Source organism: Oryctolagus cuniculus, chromosome 9, assembly GCF_051225735.1.
Source record: "Oryctolagus cuniculus isolate XC-2025 breed Fujian yellow rabbit chromosome 9, ASM5122573v1, whole genome shotgun sequence".
Classification (NCBI taxonomy): domain Eukaryota; kingdom Metazoa; phylum Chordata; class Mammalia; order Lagomorpha; family Leporidae; genus Oryctolagus; species Oryctolagus cuniculus.
In genome coordinates, this window is record NC_142875.1 from 70,367,746 (window position 1) to 70,386,161 (window position 18,416).

The window sequence follows — 18,416 nt, forward strand, 5'->3', positions numbered from 1 at the left end:
CCGGCTTCCTGCTGCGCCCCCCCCCCCCCCCCCCCCCGCCCAGGCTTTTCAGGAGGTTGCAAAGGAGGTCACACTGCTGAGCGAGGTGCTGAAGCTGAGTACTGCCTATGATGAGTCTGATACCAGGGTTATCCTGGATGCCAGGGCAGCTACTTGGAGATTCCATGGCTTGACTTTATCAGGAGGAAGACACAGCAGGATATTCCGTACAATTAAGTAGCTACGAAACGTTACTTGGCTGAGAGCTGAAAGGGAACAGTATTGAGAGACTCCAGTGTTTCATTAATTAGGAGGCAGCCCACACAGCCTAGAATCCATGCCTTTCGCCTCTTGAATTACTCATACCCCTTTGCATTCTGTTAAAATAATTTCAAATATCGGGCGCAAAGATTACTTTGCAACTGCAGCCGGCTTTCTCAAGGCCAGCTTCTGGAAATCACAAGCAAGCACTGCTTATCTGATGGAACTCTTTGGTCAGTCTCAGGCTCAATGGTGTGCAGTTGTTCAGCACGCAGGAAAAGGAAAAGGAAGACCTATTTGGTCCCGTTACACTGCGGGAGGCGGCGAGCTGCCTCTGCCCTGCGGGCCCCGCCGCCCAGTCGCTGGAGAGCCGCAGGGCAGTCGCCCGCCCGCGGTCAAGGGGCGGAGGGGAGCGCGCGAAGCAGAGCCCCGGGCGCCTCGGCCTGGTTCTCAACTTCCTAGGCGCTCAGCAAGCGGCGGGCTGCACCCGGAAACGCAGCCGCTCGGCCCGTGCCGCCTCCGGGGCCCAGCGCGCGCCACCCGGAACAGCCCCTCCTCCCGCCATTTTCGGCAGCCGCCGAGCTGCGGCCGGCGGGTGCGGGGCCTGGGATGCCGCGAGGGCCTCCGACGAAGCAGGCAGCCATGGCCGCGGGCGTGGACTGCGGGGACGCGGCGGGCGTCCGGCAGCACGTGTTCCTGCTCCCAGGTAAACACGCCCCCGCGCGGAGCGGCGGGGCGGCGGGGCTGCCGGCGGGGCCGGGCTCGCAGGTGCTGCGCTCCCGACCCCCGTGCGCGCCGCCCCGCGCTCCGGCTCCCGCGCGCCGCCGTCCTGGGCGCGGGGCCGAGTTCCTCCCAGGGGACGGCGGGATCTGCATCTCGGCCACACGGCCTAGGCAGGCGCCGTTTGGAGACCCGGAAGCACTGTGGGGCGGCGGGTCCTGGGTCTCGGCCGCTCTGCGTGGCCGCCCCGGGTGTCTGCCCAGGGAGGGGTAACTTGGTGTCCGCCGCTAGGCAGCTGGCCCAGCGACGGGGACCTACTAGATAGGAGCCAGGGGTGCGAGTAGGCCCAGAGTTGCCTTGGAAACAGTCCTGGGACAGGCCTGGGCTGGCCAGGCAGCAGGGAAACGGGAGGAGGGTCGCTGTTGGGCCAAACGCCATTTCTGGAGAGTGATGTTCCCAGGTGGGCCAGAGCCACGTGTTGCAGCCTCCCTGTGGATCTGACCGCTTTGGTGGTGTAGCCGTGGGGAGAAGATGCCCTGTTCGCTGTATCTGGAGTTGAGATACAGGTCCGCAAACGCGGAGTGTTTTTTGCAGCAAATACACTCTGATGGTGATACTGGTCTGGTTTCCCAGGAATGGTAGATTTTGAAAATGGCTACACGGCAGTTAAGAGTAGTTTTTGCTTGTGTGTTTAACTTTCCCTTCTGACTGTAGAGTGGATGAGTTTTGAGCATGCGGTTCACCAGAGGTAGAACTTTCTGAGCCGCTCCTCAAACCTGCTCTTGGGGCCCCGGTCACCAGAGAGTGGATATGCCTGTTTTGGTTGGGAATGCACCCCGTTGTGCCTGGCCTTTTTGCATTGCGGGTCTCTGAGATGCATCCACAATTACTTAGCAGTGGTTGGTTTGTTGGCTGCTTGGTGTTTTTGCAGCTGCTGCTGTTTCCCTGTGAGCATTTGTATTATTCAGTTGTGAATTAGACTGCAAAGAGCATTGTTTTTGTTTTTTTTTTTTTCCTGAGGTTTTTGGTAGCTACAAGCGCTCATTTCTCTGGGATGTGTTTCCCGAAGTGGCGAGGCTGAATCTGGGTGCTTGCGTGTTCATGTCCAATAGCCTAGTGGTTTTCCACCAGCAGCGCATGGACTTTGGCAGGTTGGCGGGAAAATGGAATGGACGCGTAGGAGACTCACCGTCGCTCCATATCCTCGATGGATGTGCTTCCATGGTAAAACACCTGACGCAGAATTCAGGGTTGGACGGACTTTAGCAACAGGCTGCCTGGGTACATGGGATTCGCTTTTCGTCAGACAAATCCTTTCTTCCAGTTTCGTCACCCCAGTACAATTACTTACATTTGCAGGGTAGAAAAACTACCCATGCTTTCAGAATCCAGTGCGGTTTCTGCGTTATCATTCAGATACCCATAATAGCCGATGATCCTTTCAGTTTCTCAGGTTGTTCTGTTGATTCAGTGTTGATCTGTCTTCACTGAAGTGCGTTTGTGTCCTCCTTGCAGTGAACACAAAAATCTTCAAAAGAATTAAATATTCTTGTGTCCCCAGCGTAGCAGGTTTAGGTTATCGGGTTGTGGGAAGAATTTCAGTCCGTTGGATGAGATGCACTGTGACCTTTAAAAACACTGGAGGTGCAGCTGCTCTTAGGGAACCGATGGGACTGTGTGGCCTGGCCTCCGGATAGCCGGTTCCTGGGCAGTGACAACTTCAGCCGCCTTCCCTCCAGTTCTTCAGGCGGCCTTTACTGCCACCTACAGGCTCTACGAGGACAAACATAGATTAATGGTTAGAGAAGTGCAACAGTGGTTCCGCGAACTTGAGGCACAGCCATCCACCCCATCAGCTTCTCAATCTGTAGTCCTGGGCTGAGGCCTGAGAACGTGCGTTTCTAACGAGGTCACTGCTGCTGCTGGTCTGGGGACTGCCTCTGGGAACCCCGACACTGAGGACCAGCCCTTGAGAGCTAGTATGGGGTATGAAGATGGCCAGACAGAGGTTTGGCTCTCTCTGTGGCCGGCCAGAGTTGACATGGCCGGGGTAGGAGGCCCATCCTCCCAGATGCACTTGTTATCTTTCCAGCAGATGGGAAGACAGCCCAGTTAGTTATGCATTCAAGAGCAGGGGACTACCTACCCTCACCACTGTGAGGATCACACTGTGGCTTCGGTGAAGTTGGACCCTTAATAAACAAAAAATGCATTATGTAAAACTTTACGAAGTGCAAGGGTACTTCAGAAAGCCTGTGGAACTATGAAATTAGAATACAAGATTTGTTTAGTGTAAATATTTTTTGAAATCCATGCATCATTTTCCCATAATACCATAGAACGAACTTGCTGAAGTACCCTCTTGTTTGGTAGAGACAGCCTGTATTCAGTTTTAGAAAACTTCTGGGTCTGGAGAACTTCTCTCCGTGCACTGGAAAGTGAGTGCATTGTTCAACAGGCCAACAAACTTTTAAGGGATTTATCCATGAGAGAAATGCAAAGCCCCCAACCTTGGGATGGCACTTGTTGCCAATACTTAATTCCCATTACATGACAAGCTGCCTACCACAGCAGTATATTTTATCTCAAAGGATGTATTTAAAAGTTGGATTTAGGTTGCTATGCCTCTCATTTCAATTTGTTTGGAGAAACCGAATATTCCAGAAAAACAAAAGCTGGAACTTGGAAGGGATGCTTGTGGGGTTTTCAGCCTCAGGACGGTGGTTTTCATAGGCAGGTGGAGACAGAACTGCACCCTAATTCAGCACACTCAGCCTGCCTTTGAGTTGGGATGGTCTGAAATGTTTCGAGCATCTGGGGAACATGAGCCTATTTGCAGTATTAGCTACAGAGACCATTAGCGTTTCTGTTTTTTGGGAATATGTTAGAAGTTCCCATTCCTCTTTGTTGCTGTAATAGTATGTGTCACAGTCATATTTTTAATATTCTACAGTCCAGGTTTTGTACACTTAACCAGTTCCACTAAGTTAAGCTGGAGCCTGGTGTAAGGTCAGTAGATCCAGTGAGTATAGGATGGAAGACTGCATTGATTGTTGCCAGGAGCTGATCCATTCACAGGGTTTATCTCCAAAGAGATATTAAAACATTGAGAAACTATACATGTTGTGTGAGGAAAAAAAAAAAACAAACACATAATTTCAGGACCATTAATAAAACTCATTTGTTCCCAGGTAGGCAGATTGAACCATCAGCAATGCTTATCAAGTCCCAAGAGCACACTGGGCTTCAGATAGAATAGTCAATTATGTTGTTTTGCAATAAAGTTATTCCTCTTTATTGCATCATCATAAAAACTATTCTTGGAGGACTGATATTGTGGTACAGTGGGTTAAGCCTTCCCCTGCGATGCCAGCATTCCATATGGGTGCCAGTTCCATTTCTGGTTGCTCCTCTTCTTATCCAGCTCCCTGCTAATGCAGGAAAAGCAGCAGAAGATGGCCCAAGTGCCTACCCCTCATGTAGGAGACCAGGATGGAGTTCCTGGCTCCTGGTTCCTGGCTCTGGCCTGGCTCAGCTCCATCCATTGCAGCCTTTTGGGGAGTGAACAAGTGAATGAAGATCTCTCTCTCCCTCCCAGTATTTACTCCAGTAAATAAACTGGAGTTTATTTACCTTATTGCCTTTCAAGTAAATAACTAAATCTTATTTTTTTAAGAAAAGTCATATTTGTTATTTACTTCTGCAGAGATAGCATCAGTAATGGCCAGTTTCTGGGGGACAATTGGTCACTCCCCAAGGCAGTTAAGAAGCCCAGCTCTGCCTGCATGGACACCTCAGATACTCACACAATGGCAGTTTCTTGCAGGGGGCATCCTGGTGGTCACAAGAAATTGTGTCAGAATTGTCTTTCCGAATGGAATGCAAAAATGGATGTGCAAACATTGCGTGAGTGTATGCTGCAGAACTGCTGCATTTAAGGACTAAAAAACATGAACATAAAAGGAAAAACTAATTTTTCAGCTTAATAATGGAGAAAATGAATGTTGATGTTATTTCTGATTCCATCCGTGTACTTTTTTATAAGTCCCAAAGAAATACCTCTTCTTTGGGGAGAAAAAATAAGTCAACGTCTAAAGTGTATGGAGAGGGAGAGCTGTTCCTGACGGCAGTGACCTCAGCTACCCTCGGGCCGGCACATGATTAACCTCAGAAAGAAAGTTCAAGCAGGCTTCTTCCTGTTTGTCAAAACTGTGCATATGAGGGTACTCCAAAAGTCTAGGGAAATCCAGATTAAAAATTAAATTCCTGGACATGCAAAACAATTTTGAAATGATGCTCCCCCCTCCCCTTCCCCGAATACGTGTTTTCCACAAATTTCTCCAAGAGCCTCATTGGTTTGTGTTTAGAAAGTTCCCCTCCGGCCCACACTGGGACATACAGGGCTTGCTCATTGTGAAGCCTCCACTTCCTCATCCCTGCGGTGGGAGAACAGTACCAGTCTCATGGGATTGTTGTGTGCGGGTGCACCCCAAGCTCCTGGCCCCAGGCCTGGGACAGACAGACTGGATAGTCAGTAAACATCTACTGAAGAGTAAATGTCACACATTCTATCCTTTCTCTCTCTTTTTAAATTTTTATTTATTTATTTATTTGAAAGAGTTACAGAGAGAGAGAGAGAGATCTTCCATCTGCTGATTCACTCCCTAGATGGCCACAATGGCTGGGCCTGGGCCAGGAGCCAGGAGCCTGGAGCTTCCTCCTCTATGGGTGGCAGGGCCCCGAGCACTTGGATCATCTTTTGTTGCTTTCCCCAGGCCATTAGCAGTGAGCTGGATCAGAAGTGGAGCTGCCAGGATCTGAACCGGTGCCCATATGGGCTGCTGGCATCGCTGGCAGCAGCTTAACTCACTACGTCACGACGTGAGCCCCTCACATTTTTTTTTTTTTTTGGCAGTGTCTTTGCTTGCATTGCCCTGTTTCTTCCTCTGCCACTGTTATCCAACTTCTACCCTTATTTCAAGGCTGGGTTTAACTTTATTTTCCATAAAGCATAGCCATTTGCTCCATGTCAACTGCTCTTTCTCTGAGCTTTCAACACTTTGTGTCAGCCTGAAACCTTATATACCCTTCTCTACCTTTTCAGCCAGGGCAGATTCTTATTTTCCCTTTCAACGAGTTCAGGGGTCACCACCACCAGGAAGCCTTCCCGCCATGCTTCTCCTGTTACTGTCCCACTTAGTGGTATCTCTTTGCTTATATCTTTCATTATGATTATTCACTTCATTATCATTTTTATATGCAGGTACTTCAAAAAGTTCATGGAAAAATGGAATGGAAAGATAACGCTTATTTTGGTACAAAAAATTTTTAAGTCCATGCATAGTTTTTTCATAATACGCATTTGCTGTGAAAACCCCTTGTATGCATGGATTTCAAATAATATTTTGCAGCAAAAGTAAACTTCCTTTAATTTCATTTTCTACAGACTCTTTGAAGTACCTCCGTATGCACTGAATGCTTAGAGTGTGCCAGGAGCCAGGAGTACCCCGAGGCGTCCTTCCCAAGTAGCGGCTGGCTTCTCTGGGGGGGGGCACTGAACTTTCAGCTTCAGAGCACAGCCTCTCCGGGGGCCTCTGGAAAGCAGAGCACGTCATGTGGCACTTCTGGACGGCTGTTCAGACTTTGATTTCCTTTTCCAGGGATGACTGCTGGCTAAGCTGCAATGGGCCACCCGGTGGAAGGGTAGGAAAGGGATCCAGATCTGCATGGTGTGGTGCCTATTTCATTGTCTGCCCGGGACAACCAGCCTGGAGGCTGCAGGCTGCCTGGGGTCCGAGCAGAGAAGCCTCCCGCAAGGGCCTGTGTCCCAGTAGCACCTACGAAGGCTGGTTCTGGTCATCGGCTATGCCCCCCCCCCATTGTTTTTATTATTTACTGTTTGAGAGATAGACAGACAGACAGCTTCTATCTGCTGGTTCACTCCCCAAATGCCCACAGCAGCCAGGGGATAAGCTGGCTGGAGCCAAGGCCTGGGAACTCAGTCTGGGTCTCTCATGGGAGTGACAGGGCCCCAAGTACTTGAATTGTCACGTGCTGTCTCCCAGGGTCTGTGGTAACCGGAAGCTGGAGGCAGGAGTTGGCACTGGGAATTGAACCCAGGCACTCCTGTCTAAGCCACTAAGCTAAATGCCTCCTCCATCTCGCATTGTTTTCAGATTTTTGTTGTTGTCTTTTTAAATCTGTTTTTGACTAATCTTGATTTCCACATTTTCTTCCAGTGTTTTCTTTAAGAACTTTTTATTAGAACAGTCATACCTACCTTGTATAAACTTCAGTAATAACAAAAGCAGAAGAAGAAAAAAAAAAAACAGAAAGCTTGTCTGTTATCCTGCCATTCAGAAAGAGCGATATTTGAGGCGTTTCCTTTCAGTCTCTGTGTTGGTGTGTATCACAAAATTAATTCCATGTTCTTAAATTTAAAAATTTTTTTTCTATTTCTGCTTTTTCCTGCCTACTCTTGCTACTTATTTACAGTAATGCTAAACACTCAGGGACAGTGGAGTTGCTTGACGGTACTGCGTGGTACTGTTTATTTCTACACTGAATCTGACAGTTATCTAGTGAGCTAGGGGGTTTGGATTTTGATGTGAGCAAAGCCGACAGAGAACTTTTTATGAGTCACGCTCTCGGTGTGGATGAAGTGTGAGTGTCATTGGGGTGCCAGTGTCGTTCACACGGTAGAGGGTGCGTGTGTGGAATGGGTTATCGTTGAAGGTGGATAAAGATGCAAAGTGCAGAAAGGTACAACAGTGGTGAAGACAGAGTCCCATAGCCACCGTGGGCACCAGGGCACAGTAGGATCCGGTGACAGCTGTCCAAGGCAGGTGAAACTTGCCAGCTGACCATAGCCTCTTGCAAACCCCCGGGTGTGCTTGCCTTAAGTAGGATGCCCGTTTGAATGGTCCCCACATCTGCCTTTGTGTGGAAATGATTAGCATTTTGAAACATGGATTCATGCGTCTGACTTGTGTGTTATAAAAGCTACCTTGAGCTTCTTGGAGCAGGTTCACGTGTTCCCAGAAGGGGCCGGCTGTGCAGTGGGGATGGGGGAGGTGGCTGCTGGTTTGAGTGGGGACATATGCAGCAGGGCGTCCAGGGTTTCTGACCACCCAAGTGTTAGCTTCCTCTCCTCAAGTCTGCTTCCTCCTCCATGGCAAACAGGCTGCCCACTGCAGCCAGCCTCAGCTCTCTGGGGCCTGCGGGGAGAGGTCTCATGTCTTCGCTTAGCTCTGGTTCGAAACTTTTCAAGATGGCCTCTGCCAGCCCAGAGCTCTGGCGACAGCGCTTAAACTTCTTGGGAAGGCAAGGCACGTGCTCATTGATGAGGTTAGCGTTCCCAGAAGCTGCTAGCACCAAGGTACTGGAAAAAGGAGGATTTTGCGGCCATCCAGCAGCAGGGAACCAGAGGCCTGGCTGTATTGTAATATCTAAAATCTCAAGAAAATGAACCGGACCATTTAGGACACACTGTTATGTGAGCACTGGGGTGATGATCTCATCTTTGTTTTATTAAATCTTCTTGATGCCGGAACAGCCTAAAAGTAAAGTGGAGGGTGCTTTGATGTCTGGACTTGCTTTTCCACGTAAGAGAGAATGCGCGTTTGTTCACTTGTGCCAAAAATCAAACGGGGCCACCAGTGCTTCCAAGTTGTAAGAACACGGGGCACAAAGGCGGCTCTCACTCTCGCTCGCTCGCTCGCTCTCTTTCATCTCATGTCTGAGTTTTAAATGATTAGAAAGAATTTGTCTTAACCAAGAGAGGAGATATGAAAGAGCTGCCAAGTTTAAAAAGCTGGTTGACAAATAACTTCATCAGCTGTACAACAGCCTCCACTACACGGTCCGTGCACGAAAACCAATAGGCCCTGTTGGCTGACTTCACGACTGACTGTTCAATGTTACCGAGTGAGTAAATCTGTTTTCATGGATGCTGGGTACCCCAGCCTTTAAACACTGAAATGTCACAGGGAACTGGAATGTGTGTGCAGCCATGTAAATTAACATAGTCCCTAATAGGAAGGTCAGCTTTCTTGCCATTGATCAAACTGGAGTTTATTTACTTTGATTTTTTTTAAAAATTATTTATTTGAAAGACAGAGAGACAAATAGTACTCACATTCACGGGTGTATTCTCCAAATGCCTGCAAGGGCCAGGACTGGGCCAGGCCAAAGCAGGGAGCCAGGAGCTTAGTCCAGCACGCCCACATGGGAGGGCAAGGACCCAACTACTTGAGCGTTCCTTGCTGCCTCCCCCAGCGTGTTCATCAGCAGGAGGCTGCACCGGGAGTGGAGCTGGGATTCATACCCAGGCATCTGATGTGGGAAGCAGGTGTTCCAATAAGCATCTCAACGGCTGTGCCAGACACCTGCCCCGCTGTATCTGTTTCTGTCACTAGATGTTTCTCTCATGCACTCTTTGACGCCATCCTTTCTATTTCCGGCCTCCCCAGCAGTGCGGTGTACCCGCTGGATTGAAATGGGGGCACTGACGAGATGCCCCTCCTGCGTCTGAGGCTGGGAGCACAGCACAGGAAAGGGAAGGCAGTTTGAGATGACTGTGCGATGTGCGATAGGGGAACGGTCATTTCAAGATAATGACCGTGCTTCAGAGCTGTGGTCTGTGTTTTCGGAGTTAAGGAGGGTGGAGTGAAGAGTTTCTTTACAGTATCAAAGTTTAAAACGTTGGCCCTGGGACAATACTCGTCTGACTTTAAATTCTGGCTCTACAGTTGACAGCACTGGCCTTCTTCATCCGAAGGAGAGAACACTAACATTGTATTATATAACCCATGGAAAGCACTTACCCAGTGTCTGCGGGGCAGTAAATGGCCAATACATAGGTTCATATGGGCTGTTATTTTTAATTTTACATTTGTTGGCCACCGGTATGTTTTCTTTAAAGTTCAAATGTCAGGGAAGTGACAATCAGAGTTTCATTTCTGTTGTTGTTGTCGAGCAGTTTAGATCAGGTTGGCGGACAGAGGGCAGGTTTGCTGTCAGCGTTGATGGAGGCCCGTGGGACACACACTTGGCTCTTCACGGAGAACAGAGAGACCAGACTGCTGGGAGTCAGATTTAAGACCCAGAGCGGCCGGGCATGGGGTGACTGGGAAGTTTAACATACTGTCAGAGCTGACATGGCCAGCAAGACTGATACCTGCTTCTGATTTGCCTGCATTTTTTTTCTGCTTTTGCAAAAGTACTCTTTTAGCCAACATGGCTGTGTTGCCTCATAGGTAAGAAAAAAAGCATCGAAAAGAGAAAGTATAAAGCTTACTCTTGAAAGCAGAGTGTGAAATCTCATTTTTCAGCATGGTTTTGGAAGAAGGTGTTTCACGTGTCTATTTGCTAGATAAGTGAACTTTGGCTCTTTGAGTATCAACACTTGATTTTATCATCTCTAATTGAATTTTTTCTAAAGCTGAGCAACACGTTCATGTTGCCTCCCAAGAGCCAAAAGCTCTGCTGAGTGCTCTACATTATCTTGGATTTTACACATAGAATGCACTGGGTTCTGGCTTTTCCACTAAGACACTTGGGATTCTTTCTTGAAAGGCTGATTGTTACACCCTTAGGTAACTCTGTGCTTGGAATTGGTGGCTGTTATATTTTGGTCTTATTATTCCCTTCATGTCCTTACCTTTTTCACAGAATTGAAAGATGGAGAACTGATTCTTAATTGAGTGCCTATTATGTGATCTAGGCCCTTTCTCTTAACATTTCATTTCAGTCTAACAAGACCTTGTGCAGTGGTTATCGTTGGGCTGATTTTATGGATGACATAAATGAGGCAGAGAGGTTGTGTACTGTGCCTCGCTCACTGCCGAGTAAGAAGAGGGCCTGGGATTGGAATGGGAGCCTCTCACTCCAGATCCAGCGTGCTGTCTGTGCTGACATCATTGAGGAATGGGCTATACTTAAAAATAGGTTTAAAAATAAAGACCCTTTGCCTCGTTCCCTCTCTTTTCTGATCCTTTTCCATTACCTAAAAACAGGATTTTCTCCTTCCTAATTAATTTAGCTGTTATTCAGGTAAAAGAGTAGAAAGTAGAAAAAGGACAGAGCTCCCAAGCCTGGCGGATAAGGAGTGAAGCCATGGGCTAACCCAGAATTTTCTAAATTTAAGAGAAAATTCCTATTCTGGTAGAACCTTTAATTTATAGTCACGTGTAATTGTGTGGCTATACCAGGTATAGACTAAGGAATTTATCAGAGGTATCAGCAATATGAATTCTTTTTCTCATAGTAAGCTTTCAAAATGCAGTGAGGGTAAATCTCCCAAAAAGTCAGTGCAAACACCGGCAAAGATGGGCAAAATCAATTTTTTTCAGAACTCTTGAAGTTAGCTGAAGACTTCCAACAATCTAAGGGGTGTTGATTCAAGAACAGCTACTGAATCTCATTAGGAACAGTAGGGTTTGTGGCATTGTAATGTGAACTACTCCCACCTCCCTCTCCTCCACTGTGCAGTAGCCCTGCGAACCAGTAGCCTCGCAAGTGCAGGGCACCACAGACTGGTCTGAAGCTCCTCAGAGAGTTCATCTCAGAGCAGTGTCCCTGTTTGACTGGTCTCACAGCTCTCTGGGAAAGTCTCGTTTGTAGGACATTATTTGACCTGATGTGGAGCTCAGAGACTTTTTTCTAAGGGAAAAGCCCTATTCTCAGGGCATTTGTCAGAAACAACCAGTGGCAACTGTTTAAAATTGTGGTTTCTGAGAAGGGGGATACCAGCTGGCCAAAAACTTAAAGGAAAGATATGGGGAGTAAGATATCCAGAGGGGCTTTGAGAAGCTCTAATACACTCCCAGGGAACTAGAAGACTGCTTGATTTGCAGGGCTGCGTGCATGCCCAGGAAAGACCTGAGGGGGCTCAGACTCTCACGTCTGGCTGACCGTGGGGCCTGGGAAACAGCACTTAAAAGCTAAGACAGAAGTTTAAAGATCAAAAGTTGAAGGCATGCCCAACACATAAACAGCTGCTTAGCAAACGCTGGGAGAGTTACTAGTGCAGTTTTAGCTAACTGTAATGCTAACTGGATAGAGGCCTCTTAGCTGCATACTACAGGGAGTGCAAACTTCACTGAATTAATCCAGGAAGGTCAATAAACCAAGAACAAATCCTGGGGGAATTCAGCAAGGGGAGTCTGATTTCTAGAACTGCCACATTTGTTATTTCATGATCTCAGATGTCCACTTTTCAAAGAAAAAAATATGTATGAGAAACACAGGAAAGTATGGTATTCCTCACATAGACAGACTGTGTGGAAAAGGAGTCAACAGAAACCATCTCTGAGAGGGCTGAGATGTTGGACTTACTCTACAAAGACTTTTTTTTTTTAACAATTTATTTATTTATTTGAAAGGTAGAGTTACAGGGTGGGGGCATGGAGAGAGAGAGTGACAGAGACAGAGAGATTGATCTTCCATCCACTGGTTCACTCCCCAAATGGATGCAATGGCTTGGGCTGGGTCACCTCAGGGCTGGGCCAGGTGGAAGCCCTGAGCCTAGGGTCTCGACATAGGTGCAGAAGCCCCAAAACTTGAGCCATCATCCTCTGCTTTCCCAAGTACATAAGCATGGAGCTGAATCGGAGGCAGAGCAGCTGGGACTCAAACCAGTGCTCATAGGGGATATTGGCATTGCAGGCTCTGGCTTAACCTGCTGTGCCATGATGCCAGCCCCTCCGCAAAGATTTTAGCCAACTATTATAAATATAACCAAAGAACTAAAGTAAATCATTTCTGAAGAATGAATAGAAACTATGACAATGAAGTTTTACCAACTAGTATCAATGAAGAGATAGAAATTCTAAAAAATATATAAATTATTACATTGAAAAGTATAATAACTAAAATGAAAAGTTCACTAATGGGCTCAAATGATTTGATCTGGCAGAGGAAAGAATTAGCAGAATTGAAGATGGGTAAGGTAAGATTATACAGGCTGAGGAACAGAGAGAAAAAATAATAAAGACAAATGACCATGGCCTCAGAGTCCTGTGGGATCTCAGCAAGCATGACAGTGTACTCGTGAGCAGAATGGGAGTCCCAGAGGAGACGAGAAGGGAGGAGAAAGGGTATCTGAGGAATTAATGTCCAAACATTCCCCAGTTTGATTTTTAAATTCATTAATCTTTACATTTGGGGAGTGCAGCAAACTACAGATAGGATAAACTCAAGTAGAGTATGGCTACATGCATCACAGTCAAGAGCCAAAGACAAAGAATCTTTAAAGCACCAACAGAGAAAGGACTCCTCAGTGAAGTTAGCAGTGACCTGCTCGTCAGGAACCTGGAGGCCAGAAGTGCAGGCGATACCTGTTCAAAGTGCTGAAAGAACAGAACTCTCAAAAAAGAATTCTGTGTCTGTCCAAGTTACCCTTCCAAAATGAGGAGAAAATTAAGACAATCCTACAATTCGAAACTGAGAGGATTCATCCCTAACAGATCTTTTCCATAAAAATCATAAAAGCAGGCCTTCAGGTTGAAAGGAAAAGACTAGATGGGAACTTGAATCTACACAAAGAATAAAGAGCACTGTTAAATATATAGATAACCGTAAGAATGCAAGTGTATTTTTTAAAAAATATTTTGTTTATTTATTTGAGAGGTAGACTTGCAGACAGAGTGGGGAGAGACAGAGAAAAGGGTCTTGGGGCTGGCACTGTGGCATAGCAGGTAAAGCCTCCACCTGCAGTGCTGGCATCCCATATGGGCGCCAGTTCAAGGCCTGGCTGCTCCATTTCCAATCCAGCTGTCTACTGTGGCCTGGGAAAGCAGTAGAAGATGCCCCAAGTGCTTGGGCCCTGCACCTACAAGGGAGACCCAGAGGAAGCTCTTGGCTCCTGGCTTCAGATCAGCCCAGCTCTGGCCGTTGTGGTAATTTGGGGAGTGAACCAGCAGATGGAAGACTTCTCTCTCTCTCTCTCTCTCTCTCACTTTCTCTCTGTGTGTGTGTGTGTGTGTGTAACTCTGACTTTCAAATAAATAAATTAATCTTTAAAAAATAGAAAAGAATCTGCTGGTCCTTTCCCCAAATGTCCACAATGGCTGGAGCTGGGCTGATCTGAAGCCAGGAGCCAGGAGCTTCCTTCAGGTCTCCCTTGTAGGTGCAAGGCCCAAGCACTTGGGTCATCTTCCACTGCTGAGCCATCTTCTACTGCTGTCCCAGGCCATTCGCAGAGAGCTGGATCGAAAGAGGAGCAGCCGGGACACCAACCAGCATCTGTATAAATCTTTAAAAAATATATGTTAATTGTAATTTCCAGGGCAAGTACTAAGTGAATAACTTCCCCAAAAGCAAAAGAAACAAGGAAACTAAGAAGATACTCTAGAAAATATCCATTTAACACAAAAGAAGGCAGAACAGAGGGAAAAAGACATGGCATATAGAAAGAAAAAAAGAGCTAAATGGCAGACAAAGGCCCAACTGATCAGTAATAACATTAAAGTGTAAATGAATTAAACAGTCCTAATAAAAGGCAGTAATTGGCAGAATGAAGGGGAAACCTGCATGATCCAACTATATATTATCTACAACATACACACTTTAGAGTCAAAGGCACAAACAGGTGGAAAGTAAAAGGAGGGGAAAGACATTCTATATAAGCAGTAACCAAATGAGAGCTGCAATAGCCATACTGAAATCAGATGAAGTAAACTTTAAGATACATGCACAAAACAACTATTATTGTACACAAAGAGGGATATTTTATGATGTATCAGGAAAACATTAACATAATCCAGAAACTACCTGAGCCAAAAACTGACAGAACTAATGGAAAATACAGACAATTGAACAAAAATAGTTGGAGATTTCAAACCCCAGTTTCACTAATGTGTAAAACAACAAGGAAACAGAAGACTTTACCAACACTACAAACCAACTAACCCCAACAGACAAGAATCAAACATTCCACTCAGCAACAGTGGAATACACATTCTTCCAAAGCCAATGTGAACACGATATATGACAGGCTAAAGATACACCAAATATGTCCTCCAAAAACAGTGGAATAAAAATAAGAAGCAATTACAGCCCTTCTAAAAATATCAACAAAGTCAATAAATCTTTAGCTATACAGAAAGAAACAAGACTCAAATTTCTAAATATAGACCAACCTTACAGCAATAAGAAAAAGATGAAGGGAGTGTTGCGAACAACTGTAAACCCACAAAACACATAAAGGGATGAAGTGGACAAATTCCTAGAAAGAAAAACTCCCACAATGACTCAAGAATAAGCTGACAATCTGAATAACTCCACAATGAGTAAAGAGATTAAGTTGCTAAATTAAAAACTTCCTACAGAGAAAAGCCCAGTTTCATTGGTGCATTCTACTAAACATTGAAAGAGTTAACACAATCTTTCATAGACCTTTCACAAAATGGGAAAAGAGGGAATACTTCAAGAAAAGGTAGCTGCAGCCAACATTCCTTATGAACATAGATACAGAAATCCTCAACAAATAGCAAACCAAATCCAGTATAGAGAAAGATTATGTACTGTGATCGAGTGGGATTTATCCTAGGAATGCAAGGTTGGTTCGACATGCCAAAAGTCAAACAATGTAATAGGTCATTTTAATATAATAAAGGACAAAACTTATATAATCGTTTCAATAGTCACAGAGAAAGCATTTAACAAAATCTGACTCCCTTTCATTATAAAACACTCAACAGTGTAGGAATAAAGGTTATCCATGTAAAACCCACAGGTAACATCATGCCAACACATTTCATATGAAACTTTTTTTATGTGAAAAAATGAGAATGTTTCAGATAGATTGGATCAAATAAAATATATTACCAAAATTTATTTTGGGTATTCTTACTGTGACTCCTAGAAACATGTAAATTAAATGCATGTCTCATGTTTGTGGAAAGTCTGTTGGACAATGTAGCTCAGGGGCTTCCAAGACTGATAGATCTGAGTCTTACACCTTGTCCTGGAGGGACCTGGGGATTGAGAACTGAGGTTAGAGCAAGAGGGCTAATGACCTGGGGTGCAGAAGAAGCAAGGAGCATGTAGGGATGTGCTAGATGCATTCTTTAAGGGAAGACAGGAGCTTTGCTTGTTTACAGCTGTATCTTTAATGCCTAGAACAGTGCCTGAACTGGTAACAAAATTAGTAATATTTAAAAAGGTTCAATAATACCAAATGGTATTCAAGTTTTTTTTTCAGCACCCAATACTTACCTAGTCCTGCTATGGAAGTACAGAATCTAGCAAGGCAGTGGAGTGTGGACAGACATGGCTTTTGGTCATCATCCTATCATAAGCTGAGTTTCCAGGATGCTAAAGGGGAACTGGAGGATCTGGAGAATGGTAACTTCCCTTTGTCAGTATGAGTTTGTTGTTGCTGAGTTTTTTGATTACATAAGCAAAATCTTTGCATAATAACTTTTGTTTTCATAATTAGGGAGCTATACTTAGATTTGAAGCCTGCATTTTATGTAAAATCACTTGACTTTCTAATATCAGCTCCTGACTCAAAATTTTTAACATGAACCAATCAAACAAAATTTTGTGCCAATTCTCTTTTGTTTCCTTTGCTGGAGATTTTAGTTGAATATAATCTCACTTGCGTATTTTTGCTTTCATTGCCTGTGCTTTTGGGGTCATATTAAAAAAAAAATCTTCACCCAAGCCAATGTCCTGAACCATTTGCCCAAGGGTTCCTTCTAGTAGTTTCATAGTTTCTTTATTTTTTTTTTTATTTTTATTTTTTGACAGGCAGAGTGGACAGTGAGAGAGAAAGACAGAGAAAAAGGTCTTCCTTTTGCCGTTGGTTCACCCTCCAATGGCCACCGCGGCACTGATCCGATGGCAGGAGCCAGGTACTTATCCTGGTCTCCCATGGGGTGCAGGGCCCAAGGACTTGGGCCATCCTCCACTGCACTCCCTGGCCACAGCAGAGAGCTGGTCTGGAAGAGGGGCAACCGGGACAGAATCTGGCACCCCGACCGGGACTAGAACCTGGTGTGCCGGTGCCGCTAGGCGGAGGATTAGCCTGTTGAGCCGCAGCGCCGGCCTTATTTTTTTTAAAGATTTATTTATTATTATTTTACTTGAAAGTCAGAGTTACACAGAGACAGGAGAGGCAGAGAGAGAGGTCTTCCATCCTCTGGTTCACTCCCCAATTGGCTGCAATGGCCAGAACTGCACTGATCCAGAGCCAGGAGCCAGGAGTTTCTTCTGGGTCTCCCATGCGGATGCAGGGGCCCAAGGACTTGGACCATCCTCTGCTGCTATCCCAGGCCATAGCAGACAGCTGGATCAGAAGTGGAGCCGCCGGGTCTCGAACCAGCGCCCATATGGGATGCTGGCGCTTCAGGCCAGGGCGTTAACCCACTGCGCCACAGCACTGGCCCCAGTTTCATAGTTTCTGCTCTTACATTTAAGTACCTGGTCCATTTTGAGTTGATTTGTGTGTGGTGAGATGTGTGGGATTCTAGTTTCCTTCTGCATATGGATGTCCAGATTTCCCAGGACCGTTTATTGAAGAGACTACTCTCCCTGATGTATATTGTGGGCACCTTTGTCAGAAGTCAGCTGTGTGTTCTCATTCATACGTACTGTTAAAAAAGTACTGTTAAAAGTAGAAGGAAAAAGTTTGACTCAAGGACAAGAAGTAAACAAGATAAGGAGTTGAGTCTGTACAACCTTGGGTGAACACAGAGGCTATCTGGGGAAGAGAAGGCGCCTTCTGTTCTTCCAAACAATGTTCTAATCAAATTGTGTGGGAATATGGCCCCGGCCAGGCCAGTTCACAGACAACTTTGAAAACATTTGCCTCCGGCTGATTGGCAAGCACTGCTAAGGTTAAGGACAGGTAAGGGGTTACATAAGGGAAGGATATAAGAGTAAGAAGAAAAACAAATGAAGGTGGTATTGATTGCTTCCCGAATGCTACATGCCTTGCCTGTGATGCTTTATTCCGGTGCTGTGGTTGTAAGTTTCTAACGGACGGGAGTCTTTGTAAATAAATCTTATCTTTCTACTTTCAAGGGTATGTGGATGTTTATTCGTGAATCGAGCCTCTAATATTAGAGTCTGTGCACAGCTCTTGGCCATATCACTATCTAGTCAAAACAGTGTGGAAGCTAAAAGATTAGATCTTACAGAATGGTAGAATGGTTACGTAGGCTGGGAAAGGCGGGGTTAGGGATAAGGGACAGGTTGGTTAATGGGTATAATGTTACAAATAGGAAAGATAAGTTCTACAGTTCTATAGCACAGTAGGATAATGATAGTTAATCATTATGTACCCTTCCTTCCTTCCTTCCTTCCTTCCTTCCTTCCTTCCTTCCTTCCTTCCTTCCTTCCTTCCTTCCTTTCTTTTTACAGGCAGAGTGGACAGTGAGAGAGAGAGACAGAGAAAGGTCTTCCTTTGCCATTGGTTCACCCTCCAATGGCCGCTGCGGCCGGTGCGC

At 45.8% G+C, this 18,416-nt stretch overlaps 1 protein-coding gene across 5 annotated transcripts in view; it reads left to right on the forward strand.

Moving 5' to 3' along the window:
• Positions 1-503: 503 nt before the first annotated feature.
• RNASEH2B (ribonuclease H2 subunit B) overlaps positions 504-18,416 on the forward strand; it is a 90,534-nt gene continuing 72,621 nt past the window's right edge. For 2 of the 5 annotated variants that reach the window (XM_089304195.1, XM_017350303.4), the window contains exon 1: positions 547-946. In XM_089304195.1, the coding sequence (XP_089160321.1) occupies positions 850-946 (97 nt within the window). In that variant the 5' untranslated portion in view covers positions 547-849. Of the gene's footprint in view, positions 947-18,416 lie in introns of all 5 variants that reach the window. The other 3 variants (XM_008273860.5, XR_016213305.1, XM_017350301.4) reach the window with 3 other exon arrangements.